Source organism: Glycine max, chromosome 12 (assembly GCF_000004515.6).
Source record: "Glycine max cultivar Williams 82 chromosome 12, Glycine_max_v4.0, whole genome shotgun sequence".
Classification (NCBI taxonomy): Eukaryota; Viridiplantae; Streptophyta; class Magnoliopsida; order Fabales; family Fabaceae; genus Glycine; species Glycine max.
The window spans coordinates 37,323,702-37,335,999 of record NC_038248.2 but is presented as its reverse complement, the minus strand read 5'-3'; the positions used below and the strand labels follow the sequence as shown (position 1 = coordinate 37,335,999).

Below are 12,298 nucleotides of genomic sequence, written 5' to 3'. Positions count from 1 at the left end.
TGACTTGTATAATGTTTTTCTTTATTAGATATAAATTTTGTTATTGTTAATAGTTCATTATTTTTTAAGACATAATTGATATCTTTATTTGTTTTACTAACCTTTAATTTATCTCTATAAAGTAACGTTATGCAAGTGAGAGATGGTTAAAATTTTAGGAACTAGTATATTATCTAATTATTGGATAAAATTTTAGATTATTAATATCAATTATGAAAATAACACTTATGATATTTTAATTTATTGATATTAGCTCTTTGCACTTATGATGTGCATGAGTTTGTGATGGAATGAACTCTGGTTTAATAGAAATTATTAGATAACTTAAAATTAACATATGTTTATGATTATGATGAATATTTATACACACGTACTTAAGTTTTAAATTTATAAGATAAAATCAATAATGCTCAATTAGATATCATATAAAGAAATTAATGAAAATCATAACGATCTTAAATCACTTAATAATTTTTCTATATTTGAAAATCTTGTTCTTGTGATTATAAAATTGTTGTCCCATTAGAAAAATTTGTACAACAAAATATTGCATGAAAAACCCTAATTATCAAGTATAGAGGAATTTTCTCATTTTATTATTGATGATCTTTTTTAAGAAATATACATGAATTTTCTCTTCTCTTCTCCGTACACAGTTTTTAACTCTTTAATAACTATTATTATAAGTCATGATTGTGGATTGTTTTGTTATTAAAATCCATCACATTTTACTTGCAAGAATCCAACTTCATTGATATCTTGGCCACCACAAGACTTTGTTGCCTCTAATCAAATTACTGTAGTCAAGCCACTCTTCTACACTTAATCGGTTAAATGAGTTTTTCAGCAATATATTGAAATTATTAAAGTGCTGTGCATGAGTGTGATAACACACATTCAGTGTTGTTTGTGTGTGTAGAGCTAGAAACAGCGACTTACAAATTCAATGACAAAGTAGCGCATTAATCAGTGGGTGTACAGAATCACTGAATTGAATCAGTGATGGGTCCTGGAAGAAAAATGAGCAGTTTACTTGAAACTAGAAGTGGCGTCAGGATAAGGAAGCCAAAAGCTTCTTATTTCCATCATCTATCGCTATCTTCACTTGGAAAATATAGTTTCCCATTCATTTTATCTATGCAGGTGTCGCGAGTATTGTATAGTTAGGCAGTTATTTGGAGTCGTGCTGACGGAATAGAGCTTAACCTTTATAGCATATGCCTCCCCTGCCCTAAAAGTCTAAAGAAAAAAGTTTCGCATTTACAACTCTTACAAGACAATACCTTAGTTTCGTTTATTATTTTCTTAAAAACACATGAAAACAAGTTCATCAGCTCTGTACCAATATATACTAAAAAAGTTTTACATTACTTAGAAATTGATAAAAAAAAGATAGCTTATAAATACATTTCTCCTTTAATCTACTATAACGTATTTTAAAGACACAACCATAAGATTCATACAAACATCAATACAGATAATATCTCAAATACAGTAAAACTAACGCGAGGTCGGTACAATATCTTTCCATTTTCAATACCTGTATTCTTGATAGATAACTAGTCTCCACTAGCTACTTTAATTTTGAAGACCGCTCCCATGTTCATTAGTTTTTCATTTACATTAGTCATCAGTTTACAGCTAAACTCAAGAGACAATAAAAAATAATTATTAATTAAGATCCCTAAGAAAGATTATTTAAATATAAAGGCATACAAATATGCGATCTTTTTCAATAATTTAAAGTTTCTATATGTCCTTTTAAATTGAATTGTCCGTCTTTAACATTAATTTTCCCAAGAATTATATGCAGCCATATGCATTCTGCTACTTTGCTTTTATGAAACTTTATACCTGACTAGCGAAGTAGATTTATATGTAGCAATCATTTCACAGGCAACAATATTCTAGAGAAAATTAGTAAAGTCATTAGAATATGTATCTTGCTTCCTTTTATTTTATTTTTTTTGTAATCAAGGAAGTTTTTTTTTTGAAAAAAAAAAGTATAAGAAATAGTCTAACCTATATACATCAGTTTCAGTCATAACTAACAAAACTGTTTTATATACAGTAGCAGAGCTAAAAATATGGATCCTGCCAATAAGAATGGTAGTCAACGAACATTTAATACACACATTAATTATTAGTATACTCAACCAGACAACATTTGGCAAAAAATATAATAACACAAAATATGTTATGACCTGTTTCTATGCAATATTTAATATTGAGTCCAACGAGCAACTATAGCCGTAATTTACTTACCGCGCAGCCAACGTTGTTGCTGGTTTTCTCAACAACAGCGGCGGTAATTGTATCCTATATACTTCCCCTAGTCTTTACCCGGATATTGCCCTTCCAATAGCAAACACCAACTTTATGGTTCCCTTCTTTGAAACTTCCCTGCTTATACAAAATTATTAAGCGCATGTTTGGATCTGCAACGTAATGAACATAGAAATTTGAAGTTACTTTCCTTGTTTGTTTGTTATGTTAGACATAGAGAAAGAATAAAGTTTGATTGATCAACATTATAAATTTTTTTCCAAACACACTAATTCTTTGTTTAGTAGGAGAAAAATAAGAGAATGAGAGAAGATGAAATTTGTGAGATAAAAAGAGTAAAAATAATTTTAAAAATTAATAAGATTTATTGTATTGTTTTTCACTTATTTTCTTTCATCTCTTTATCTTTTTTTATCTTTTATATATTTTTCTTCAGCCAAATATTTTAAATTATTTTTATTTAATAATTATTCTCTTTCACCTTTTTATTTTCATCCATTCTATTTCTTTTCATTCTATCAAATATATAGAACCTAAATAGTTCCAAACCATCGTCAAATGCTCATGTACTTGCCAACCAACTTTATACGCTATCTGTTAATATTTTTAATTTATAAAAAGAATTCATAACATTTAACAACATATCATCTAAATTAATTAAAATAATAATAATCCAAATCATCAAATAATTTCTCCCTTTACAAAGACTATCACTCTAGAGTCAGAGAAACCATGCTTTCCCGGTTGCCGAAGCAAAGTTCTTGTATAGCCATATTTTAAACCCCAAATAAACTTGGTCTTCCAAAGTTCCAATCACATTACTTGGAAATTAATTAAAGTCACATTTTTCAAGTTTACAGTCCTACCCCTTTGTCCTATTTGTTTGGACTCTGGAGAAGTTTCCCAGTTTGCCTATATATAAGCACTTTCACTTTGTTTAGTTTCCCAACCCTCTCTTCTCCTAAATCTAAACTCTTGTTTCTCTTTAGGTGTGCATGTTTGGTTCCACACTCCGAAACTCAATAGCTATTAATTCTCTAGCCATGCCTAAAGCTACAAAGCACTTATGCCACGATCCAAAGGATAATCTTGATGATGATGATGATGGTAGTAACACTAGTAACAACAATAAGAGCGCACTCGAATACATTGAAGAGGTCACAAGCAACGCTGATGTAATTCAAGAAAAGGTTCTTGCCCAGATCCTTTCTCGTAGTGCACACGCTGAATACCTCCAACGCCATGGCCTAGATGGGCGCACTGACAGAAACACTTTCAAGAAGATCATGCCCGTGGTCACTTACGAGGATTTGAAGCCATATATTGATCGTATAGCCAACGGTGATACCTCTCCAATTTTATGTTCCAAACCCATATCAGAGTTCCTCACCAGGTAAATATACATGAACTTAATCACTTTATTGATATCTAAATGTTTGAGATTCACTTTTTTCTTGTATTATTATTTATGTTAAGCAAAAATGATTGGTGGACTTTATAAAAAAAATTATTGGTGGCCATCCCCTACCTATTGAACAGCGAGATAAAAATACAAAATATGATATTTAAACATCAATTTTTTAAAATATCAACTCAACGTCCATAATCTCTCTATATTTCTCTTTTGTTATCACACCATATCAGCTATAGTGTTTATATTTTTCTTTCTTTTATCTCTGTCGCTAGGTGTTTAATACATATTAGGTGTTCAAGTATTATTTTCTAAAAAATATAAAAGAGATAAGAAATATAAGTATATTAGACATTGATAAGTCTTAAGTAAAGTTTTATATTCAAATTTTACATATAAAAAAAATATAATTAAGAGAGAGAAGATCACACAGTTAAAATGATCAATAGATATTTTATATTTATAACATGATAATAAAACAATATAAATACACTTGATGATATGGTGTAATAAAAAAAGAAATAGATAAAAATAATAAATATTAATAAAGTGTTTGCAGCAAAAATAGTTCATATACCATTATTCTATTTTAAATGACTACCATAAAAAATGTTATATATTTCAAGAAAAATTAATATTTGTTCTGGTCTCGAATGTAAGAAGAAAAAAATCATATACATTCGTCTAAAATATATGTAAATTTTAATTAATTTTATTATATTTAATGAAACAAACTTTAAAATATGTTTCATTTAATTAAAACTTTAACTCTAATGACCTTTTTTTATTCTCCATATAAAATTTCAATTAGTAAAATGTTTATTTTCTATATGTGATTAGACGTGAAATTAAATGATATTAACTAAATATTTTCTTAAAGTGAATTAGTTTTTTCCTTGTTGAGAGAAAGTATGTATTAATTGTCTTCTTAAATAATCAGTTTGTTTAACAAAAATTAAACTATTAATATAAATATTATGAATGTATACTAAATAGTACTGCATTTCTTGAATGAATTATCCATAAATTTGTTTATTAGTACAATCTATTACACAATTAGTATACTGATCTAGTGTCAATATGAATAGTTTAATTTTTGTAAAACAAATTACATACTAACAGTGGAAGATCTAATGTCTAAAGGTAGTGTATGAGTTTTTTCTTTTGCTGGTAATGACATATTATCTAATAAATATTTGGTTAAAAAAATATCTAGACAAAAATGCGTCATGAAGTCGATCAATTAAATTCTTTCAATCGATACATGATAAGGGAAAGCCAAAAAGGTATGGTTTTGCTACAATATTGACAATAAATTTTCTTCATATAACTTGTCCTTCTTCCTTTTCAAATAAAGTGCAACTGAAATTAATCTGAGATATATGTTTCTTGAATGAATTAGCTCTGGGACTTCTGGTGGGGAGAGAAAATTGATGCCAACCATAGAAGAGGAGCTAGAGAGGAGATCAATGCTTTATAGCCTCTTGATGCCGGTGATGGATCAGTTTGTGCCCGCTTTGGACAAAGGCAAAGGCATGTACTTTTTGTTCACAAAATCAGAAGCCAAGACCCCAGGTGGACTCCTTGCTCGTCCAGTTTTGACCAGCTATTACAAAAGCTCCCATTTCAAGCACCGCAAACACGATCCCTACACAAACTACACAAGCCCCAATGAAACCATTCTCTGCCCTGACTCTTACCAAAGCATGTACTCTCAGTTGCTTTGCGGCCTTTGCCAAAACGAGGAAGTTCTTCGAGTTGGGGCAGTCTTCGCATCAGGTTTCATTCGTGCCCTTAAGTTCCTCGAAAAGCACTTCGTGTCTTTGTGCAATGACATAAGAAAGGGTACCTTAGACGCCAAAATCAACGACCCTTTAGTGAGAGAGGCCGTTATGAAAGTACTTAAACCAAATCCCACGCTTGCGGATTTCGTAGAAGCTGAGTGCATGAAAGGGTCGTGGAAGGGAATTGTTACGAGGATATGGCCTAACACTAAGTATGTTGATGTTATTGTCACGGGAACTATGTCTCAGTACATTCCCATTTTGGATTATTATAGCAATGGTCTCCCTCTTGTGTGCACCATGTATGCTTCTTCTGAGTGCTATTTTGGTCTCAATTTGAACCCCTTGTGTGACCCAAGTGAGGTAGCTTACACCCTCATTCCCACCATGGCATACTTTGAGTTCTTGCCCCTCGATGAGATCAACGGACATACTAATTCAGTTTCTCACCTAGTGCAAGAACAATTGTTGGATCTTGCAGATGTGAAGCTGGGTCAAGAGTATGAGCTTGTGGTCACCACTTATGCAGGTAATTAATTAAGCAGCTAACATATGCTTATACTTCCTAAAATATTGATTTTTTAATCCTTGTTTGATCTGAGCTAAAAACACATATTATGACAAGTTTTAAGGATTTAAAATAAATAAAAATGTAAAGAACTAATTTTTTTAAAATGTCATATTCTCAAGATATACAAATATATTAACATTTGAAAAATGCTAACAATACTCTTCTCAGCATATATTTTTATTATTAGCTACATTTTATTTATAAAAAAAACACAAGATTTAGTATGTTACATTTTTTTATAATTTGTCTTAGAAAGAGTATATATTAGAGAATATATTATTAACACCCACTCATTGTATATGTAGTAAATGGAAATATTTCTTTCTTTTTTTCATTTGCATCTTAGGATGTGAAATAAGTGGAAAAAAAAAGTAAAAAGATAATATATATATATATATATATATATATATCATATCATATCATATGAAAATGATTATTTTATATGAAAATGAGAATGATTGATTTTAATCGTTAGATTAAAATAAAAAATTAAAATTAAAATGTTTTAAATTTATTTAAAAATTAAAATTTATTAAACAAAAATTTAAATATTTTAAAAATTTAATTTATAATATCTTAAAATATCTTAAATATATCATCCTCGTTATTATCATCACATCTTACTTAATAAAATGTGAGAGAAAATTAGTGTTAAAAAATCAAAGTCTCAATTAAAATTTCACTCCTTAGTTATATTAATACCTTCTCCTTTTAAGTTCAAATAGTTAATTATCAATCTTGACGTACGTTATCATAAAACCGGCAACAGGTTGGTGACATTCTCCGTGTAGCCGGATTCAAGAACAAGGCTCCACAATTCAACTTCGTGTGTCGAAAAAACGTTGTTCTGAGCATTGACTCCGACAAAACCGACGAAGTTGAGCTACAAAATGCTGTGAAGAGTGGAGCCGACCATCTTGCTCAATTTGGTGCATCTCTAACAGAATACACAAGCTGTGTGGACACATCAACCATCCCTGGCCACTACGTTCTTTACTGGGAAATTAGCACCAATGGCCATACCCCAACAATTCCTTCTTCCGTTTTTGGTCATTGTTGCCTTGCAATTGAGGAATCACTAAACAGCGTGTATCGCCAAGGCAGAGTATCAGAGTCTATTGGACCCTTGGAAATTAAGATAGTTGAGAATGGCACATTTGACAAGCTCATGGACTTTGCTCTTAGCCAGGGTGCGTCCATTAACCAATACAAGACTCCTCGATGTGTGACATATGCGCCCATTCTGGACCTTCTAAACTCCAACGTTGTGTCCAGTTACTTTAGCCCAAAATGCCCTAATTGGGTTCCTGGTCACAAGGACTGGTGCTCTCTTCATTGAAAATCTGTCCATGATGCTGATGTTGAGCTACTAGCATAGCTTGGAAAGAACTAGTTTCAATTGTGAGATTAGCTCAGAAAGTTAAACCCACTCCTGTGTAGTCTTTCAAGTTTTAGTAGTAAATCGAATAAGATATTTTCCCGTGGTATAATATAAATTAACTTGTAATAATTGGTGCAGCAAAAGAAGTTAGTTAGTTTCGAAAAATTATTAGGTGATTAAAAGTTATCATAATCTCTCTAATCTTCCCATATCACGCAATTGAGTATTATTAATTCTATTTCATAAATTAAAAAACTTGAATACCTATCACAAAGAATCTATATCATGATTAATTCGATATTGAAATGTATATAACTTTTTAAAAGGCACTTTTATTTCAACTGAAATAATTAATGTAGTTCATTGAGCGTGTCAATCTATGACTCGGAATGGAAACATAACGAAAATATTAACATAAGAGGAAAATCTGTTTATGTTATGTACTATAGACTGATACTCCTTCCTCGGCTTATTACATGATGATGAAAATTGTACAACATAATTAAGTTTTTGACAAGGATATTTTGATAATAAAAAAAATCGACAAAAAAATTGGGGAATAGGAAGATGAAAGAGGGGTATACGAAAATCAAATTCCTTTTTGATTCTTTCACGGGCCTAACAACAAAACAGACTTAACGAGAATGCTGAAGAATCAAGCACTAAGTGCAGCAGGGACAAAAAGGATTAAGGATTCATCCTGAAGACACTTTCTAGAGAAAACAAAGTCATTTCTCCACATCCAAATATTGTAAACCGTGACACCAAGGAGAGGAGACTATATGGGATAGATTCTGCTGAAGCCAAAATCATAAACGGGGATAGAGAGAAGAATATATATATGCCAGACTAGAGGATCAACAATATTCATCCAAATGGTGTAGCATACTAGTTTTTAGTGTCATGTTCATGGATCATTTTTGTTTCTTAGTTGTGCCATAGAATCCCTTTCCCTGGCTAGTTTTCCCCTTGTGGGGAGTAAGAATAGATGGAATCGTGGAAGAACACAGTTGGCACATATGTAGCTGGAAATAAGAAGGCGAGTCATATGCATTAATTGATTTCCTATCACTTTCCTCATGGATATCATCGAAAACTCTAGCTTTTGGACATCACTAATTAACTATTCGACCACCCTAGTTGGTCATCATCATAGCAACTAGTACAATAACTTGTTAGTCCGTTAGTCATTTGACGGTTCCCCCCACTCCTATATGTTCCCGCGGTTTTGTATTATTTGTCCTTAGGTCTGAAGATAACAGATAAAAACAATTAAGAGGAAATTGCGTGTGAAGAATTATTAGATTGACTCCTATTTAATCATAAATTTATTGTTCTGAATGATGATTTTTTTTTCTTTTTATAACTATTATTTTAAAAATTATAACCAGCAACAATTTTTTATTATTGATTGACAATTTAAGAAATACTAGCTGGTAATGCATAAATATTAAATTATAAATTATTAAAATTTTGTTAGAAATATATTAAAAATTACAGTGGAGTGCATTAATAAAAATTTTAATATTTTTATACTTTGAATTTTAAGGCATTGCATATTTAAGAAAATTATTAACTACACAAATTATTATGATAAAATTATCTTTTAATAAAAATATTCTTATTAAAAGAATTAGGATATAATTATAAATTCATTTAAGTGTTTAGGAGAAAACTAACAAATGAGAATATTATTGAAAAAATAACTGATAATTTCTTAATTGAATTTCTAAAGTTAATATAAATTAAAAGATTTCAAAACTCATACATAAGATGAAGGAATTACTTCCTAATTTTGCATGGAAAAAGCATAGCAGTAGCTAAAAGTCTAATTGAATCCACTTGGGTCAGTCTATGGTGAAGGGTTTGAGTAGTTATATGAGGACTTAAGTTCGATTTTCATTGCTGTCATTGCAAAAACAAAAAAGGCCTACTTGAGAGTTGAATTTTTTTTATTTTTTTTTTTTGCAAATATCTACCTATTTAACGATGACTTGATCTCATGGAGCAGTTTGCAACCATCCGAAGATATAAAATCTCAACCCACTTAAAAATCTACATCATTCAACGTCTACCAACGTTCGATCTCAATTAACAACTCATTTCAAATATGTCACCACAGTTTATCTTAGATGTATCAACTACTTCCTTGATACAAGAAAATAATAATCACAAATACGTAGACTTAACAAGGCTGATAAAAGACTCTTGGACTTAGAAGAATGTAAAAGCCAATTCAAATGTCTTTAGCTAATTGCTTGAACTTTTAAAATACTTAATTCATGATATAGTATCAAGTTTTTTTTTTTTATAAAGTAACCTTTTATATAAAAAAATTAAATTAAAAACTTGTATATTCATGTTTTCTTCGGACTCAAATATAAGTAAAATTAATTAATTTTGCTTTAATTAAAAAATTAGTTAATATCATTTAATTCTATTAATTACATCATATTTAAAAATAAAATTTTTCATGTGTTCTTTACTAAAATTTAACATCAAGAATAAAAAAGTATCGTTAAACATAAAATCTCAAATAAGTTTATTTTAAAAATAATATGATGAAAGTAATTGAAGTTTATTTATATTTGAATCTACTCCTTTCTTTCATTACTTATAATTGAGTCCGGTAGAGTATCTCTTAATTTAAAAATAAAACATAAATATTAGTTATCAACATTTTAAAAATATTAACTAAAAATTAAAACTATTAAAAAAATAATTACTAATATAGTCCTATGCCTACCAAAAAAAAACTAATATAGTCCTATTTCTGATATCAAACGTAATTCAAGTTCTAACACAATTTGCATAAGGAATTAAACCTGGTATTTGGAGAATTTGAGACTGCACGTGACAATGATATATACGAGGCATGGTCCCAACATTTCGTGGATCTGGGATTTGTGAGTCCCAAACATTCAATTCTCTTAGTACTCTTTTTTTATTGGAAATACGTGTGGGACTGTGGGACTCAGCCAGGGCTAATTTCAATGTGAAAGTTGGCAATAAATGTTTTCAATTTTATAATATATTTGAGGATGCAATATTTTAAATATTGTTATTTTTTATTAAAAATAATATAAAAAACATACTACAAATATAAATAATTCATAATTCCATACAGTCAGTTGATGACGAATGCACATGATACACAGAAATCACAAGCAAAAGAATATAGTACAGTAAACAAATAGAGTATACTATATTCTTTTTGGGCCTTAAAGTTATAAACAGAACTCACAAGCAAAAGAATAATATAGTATAGTAAAATTAATACCTTTTTTAAGAGAGTAAAAATAATACATAAATTAAGAAACATAATTAATATAATTTATATTAAAATTATTCTTAGCTTCTAAATATAACTTTCATTATTATTTATCTCTCATTCATGATAACCATATAAAACATTTAAGAATTAAATAGGAAAATAACATAATTGAAAAGATAATAATTAATGATGCCTTTAATTTCTCGACATAGATAAATAATAACAATTGAAAAAATGGAAAAAAAAAAGAGAGAGAGGAATAAAGGCAAAATTAATAAGATTAACAATAATAATTTTTTTACTGTTAATGGTTAGAAACTAAGAAGTTGGCGAAATAAAAATCGGGAGATATTTCTGTTCGGCCCAAAACGGTCGCCTTTGTGTTTGCCCCAAAAAACAGTCCACGGATAATGTTGAAATGGAACAAAATTTAGAAAAATATTTATTTCCCAAAACGTCATGTCTTTATATTATAGGCAAAATTGATCCCCACTTTATCTTCAATTACGGATTTGATCCCTCTATAATTTAATTCATAAATTTGATTCCCAATTTTATAAATCCCTGCAAAATTGGTCCTGAAAGCCCGATTTAGACGTTGACCGTTAATCTCAGACGTTGACTGTCACGTGTCAATGTCACGTGTGACTGCCACGTGTTAATATCACGTGTCAATGCCACGTGTCAACGTCTGAATGATTTTCTGTAAAGGCTTCATTTTTTTAGATAAAATTACACTTTTGGTCCCTCAGTTTTACTCCAATTTCGATTTTGGTCCCCCGATTTTATAAATCCATTTATAAATTGTTCCTACAAAATTAATTTTTTGAATGACTTAGCCACTGATGCTAGAGACATGGTAGGTCTTGATAGATCTCGCACTTCTTTTTCATCACAAGTTTTTCACTCACTTAAAACCCATAAAAAATCACTCTTTGTCTCCCCCCCACTTTCAAGGTTGTTCAACTTGAGAAAGTGATGCATGAATCCCGACCTGAGTCTAAAATTTTCAGATCTCTTACTTTAAGAGGTTCTATAATAACTCTCACTTTTTTTTTTTTGCTCTCCCATACGATATTATGCGTATACAACTGTTTAAGTGACTTATGTATGACAATAATATTTTTGTTTGAAATTTGAAATGCAACTTCTCCAGTAATGAAATTTGACTGAATTTATAAAGGGATTTATAAAACTGGGAAAACCAAATATATGAATTAAATTATAAGGGAACCAAATCTGAAATTGAAGATAAATCGGGAGACCAAAAGTACAATTTTGCATATATTATATTCTTCCAAATTGGGACCTCCACATGTAGGTACACGAGAATATAGAAACTGTGCCTATTTATAGAATTTAGAAACATTTCAAATAGCCATAAATCACTCTATCTCAGTATCTCACGAAGGTTTTCGTTAATATAATTGACAGAAAAGATGTCTAGTACTAGCACTAAGGAATTCCGAGAAGAGGGTCACACAAGACACATCATGGTTATGAATCTTCCTATTCTCCTGCTCTCAATGTGTCATATCTTACTTTAAAAAAAACTGTTGTCATATCTTACTTTAATTCAATAAAGATTGAG

General features: G+C 29.9%; 1 protein-coding gene across 1 annotated transcript; it reads left to right on the top strand.

The window, feature by feature from the left end:
- Positions 1–3,247: 3,247 nt before the first annotated feature.
- On the top strand, positions 3,248–7,601 carry LOC100806653 (indole-3-acetic acid-amido synthetase GH3.6). The gene is made up of 3 exons (XM_041007594.1): positions 3,248–3,679; positions 5,100–6,016; positions 6,811–7,601. Exons 1-3 carry the CDS (start codon positions 3,282–3,284, stop codon positions 7,389–7,391), a joined length of 1,896 nt encoding a protein of 631 aa, XP_040863528.1. The 5' UTR covers positions 3,248–3,281; the 3' UTR covers positions 7,392–7,601.
- Positions 7,602–12,298: the final 4,697 nt, after the last annotated feature.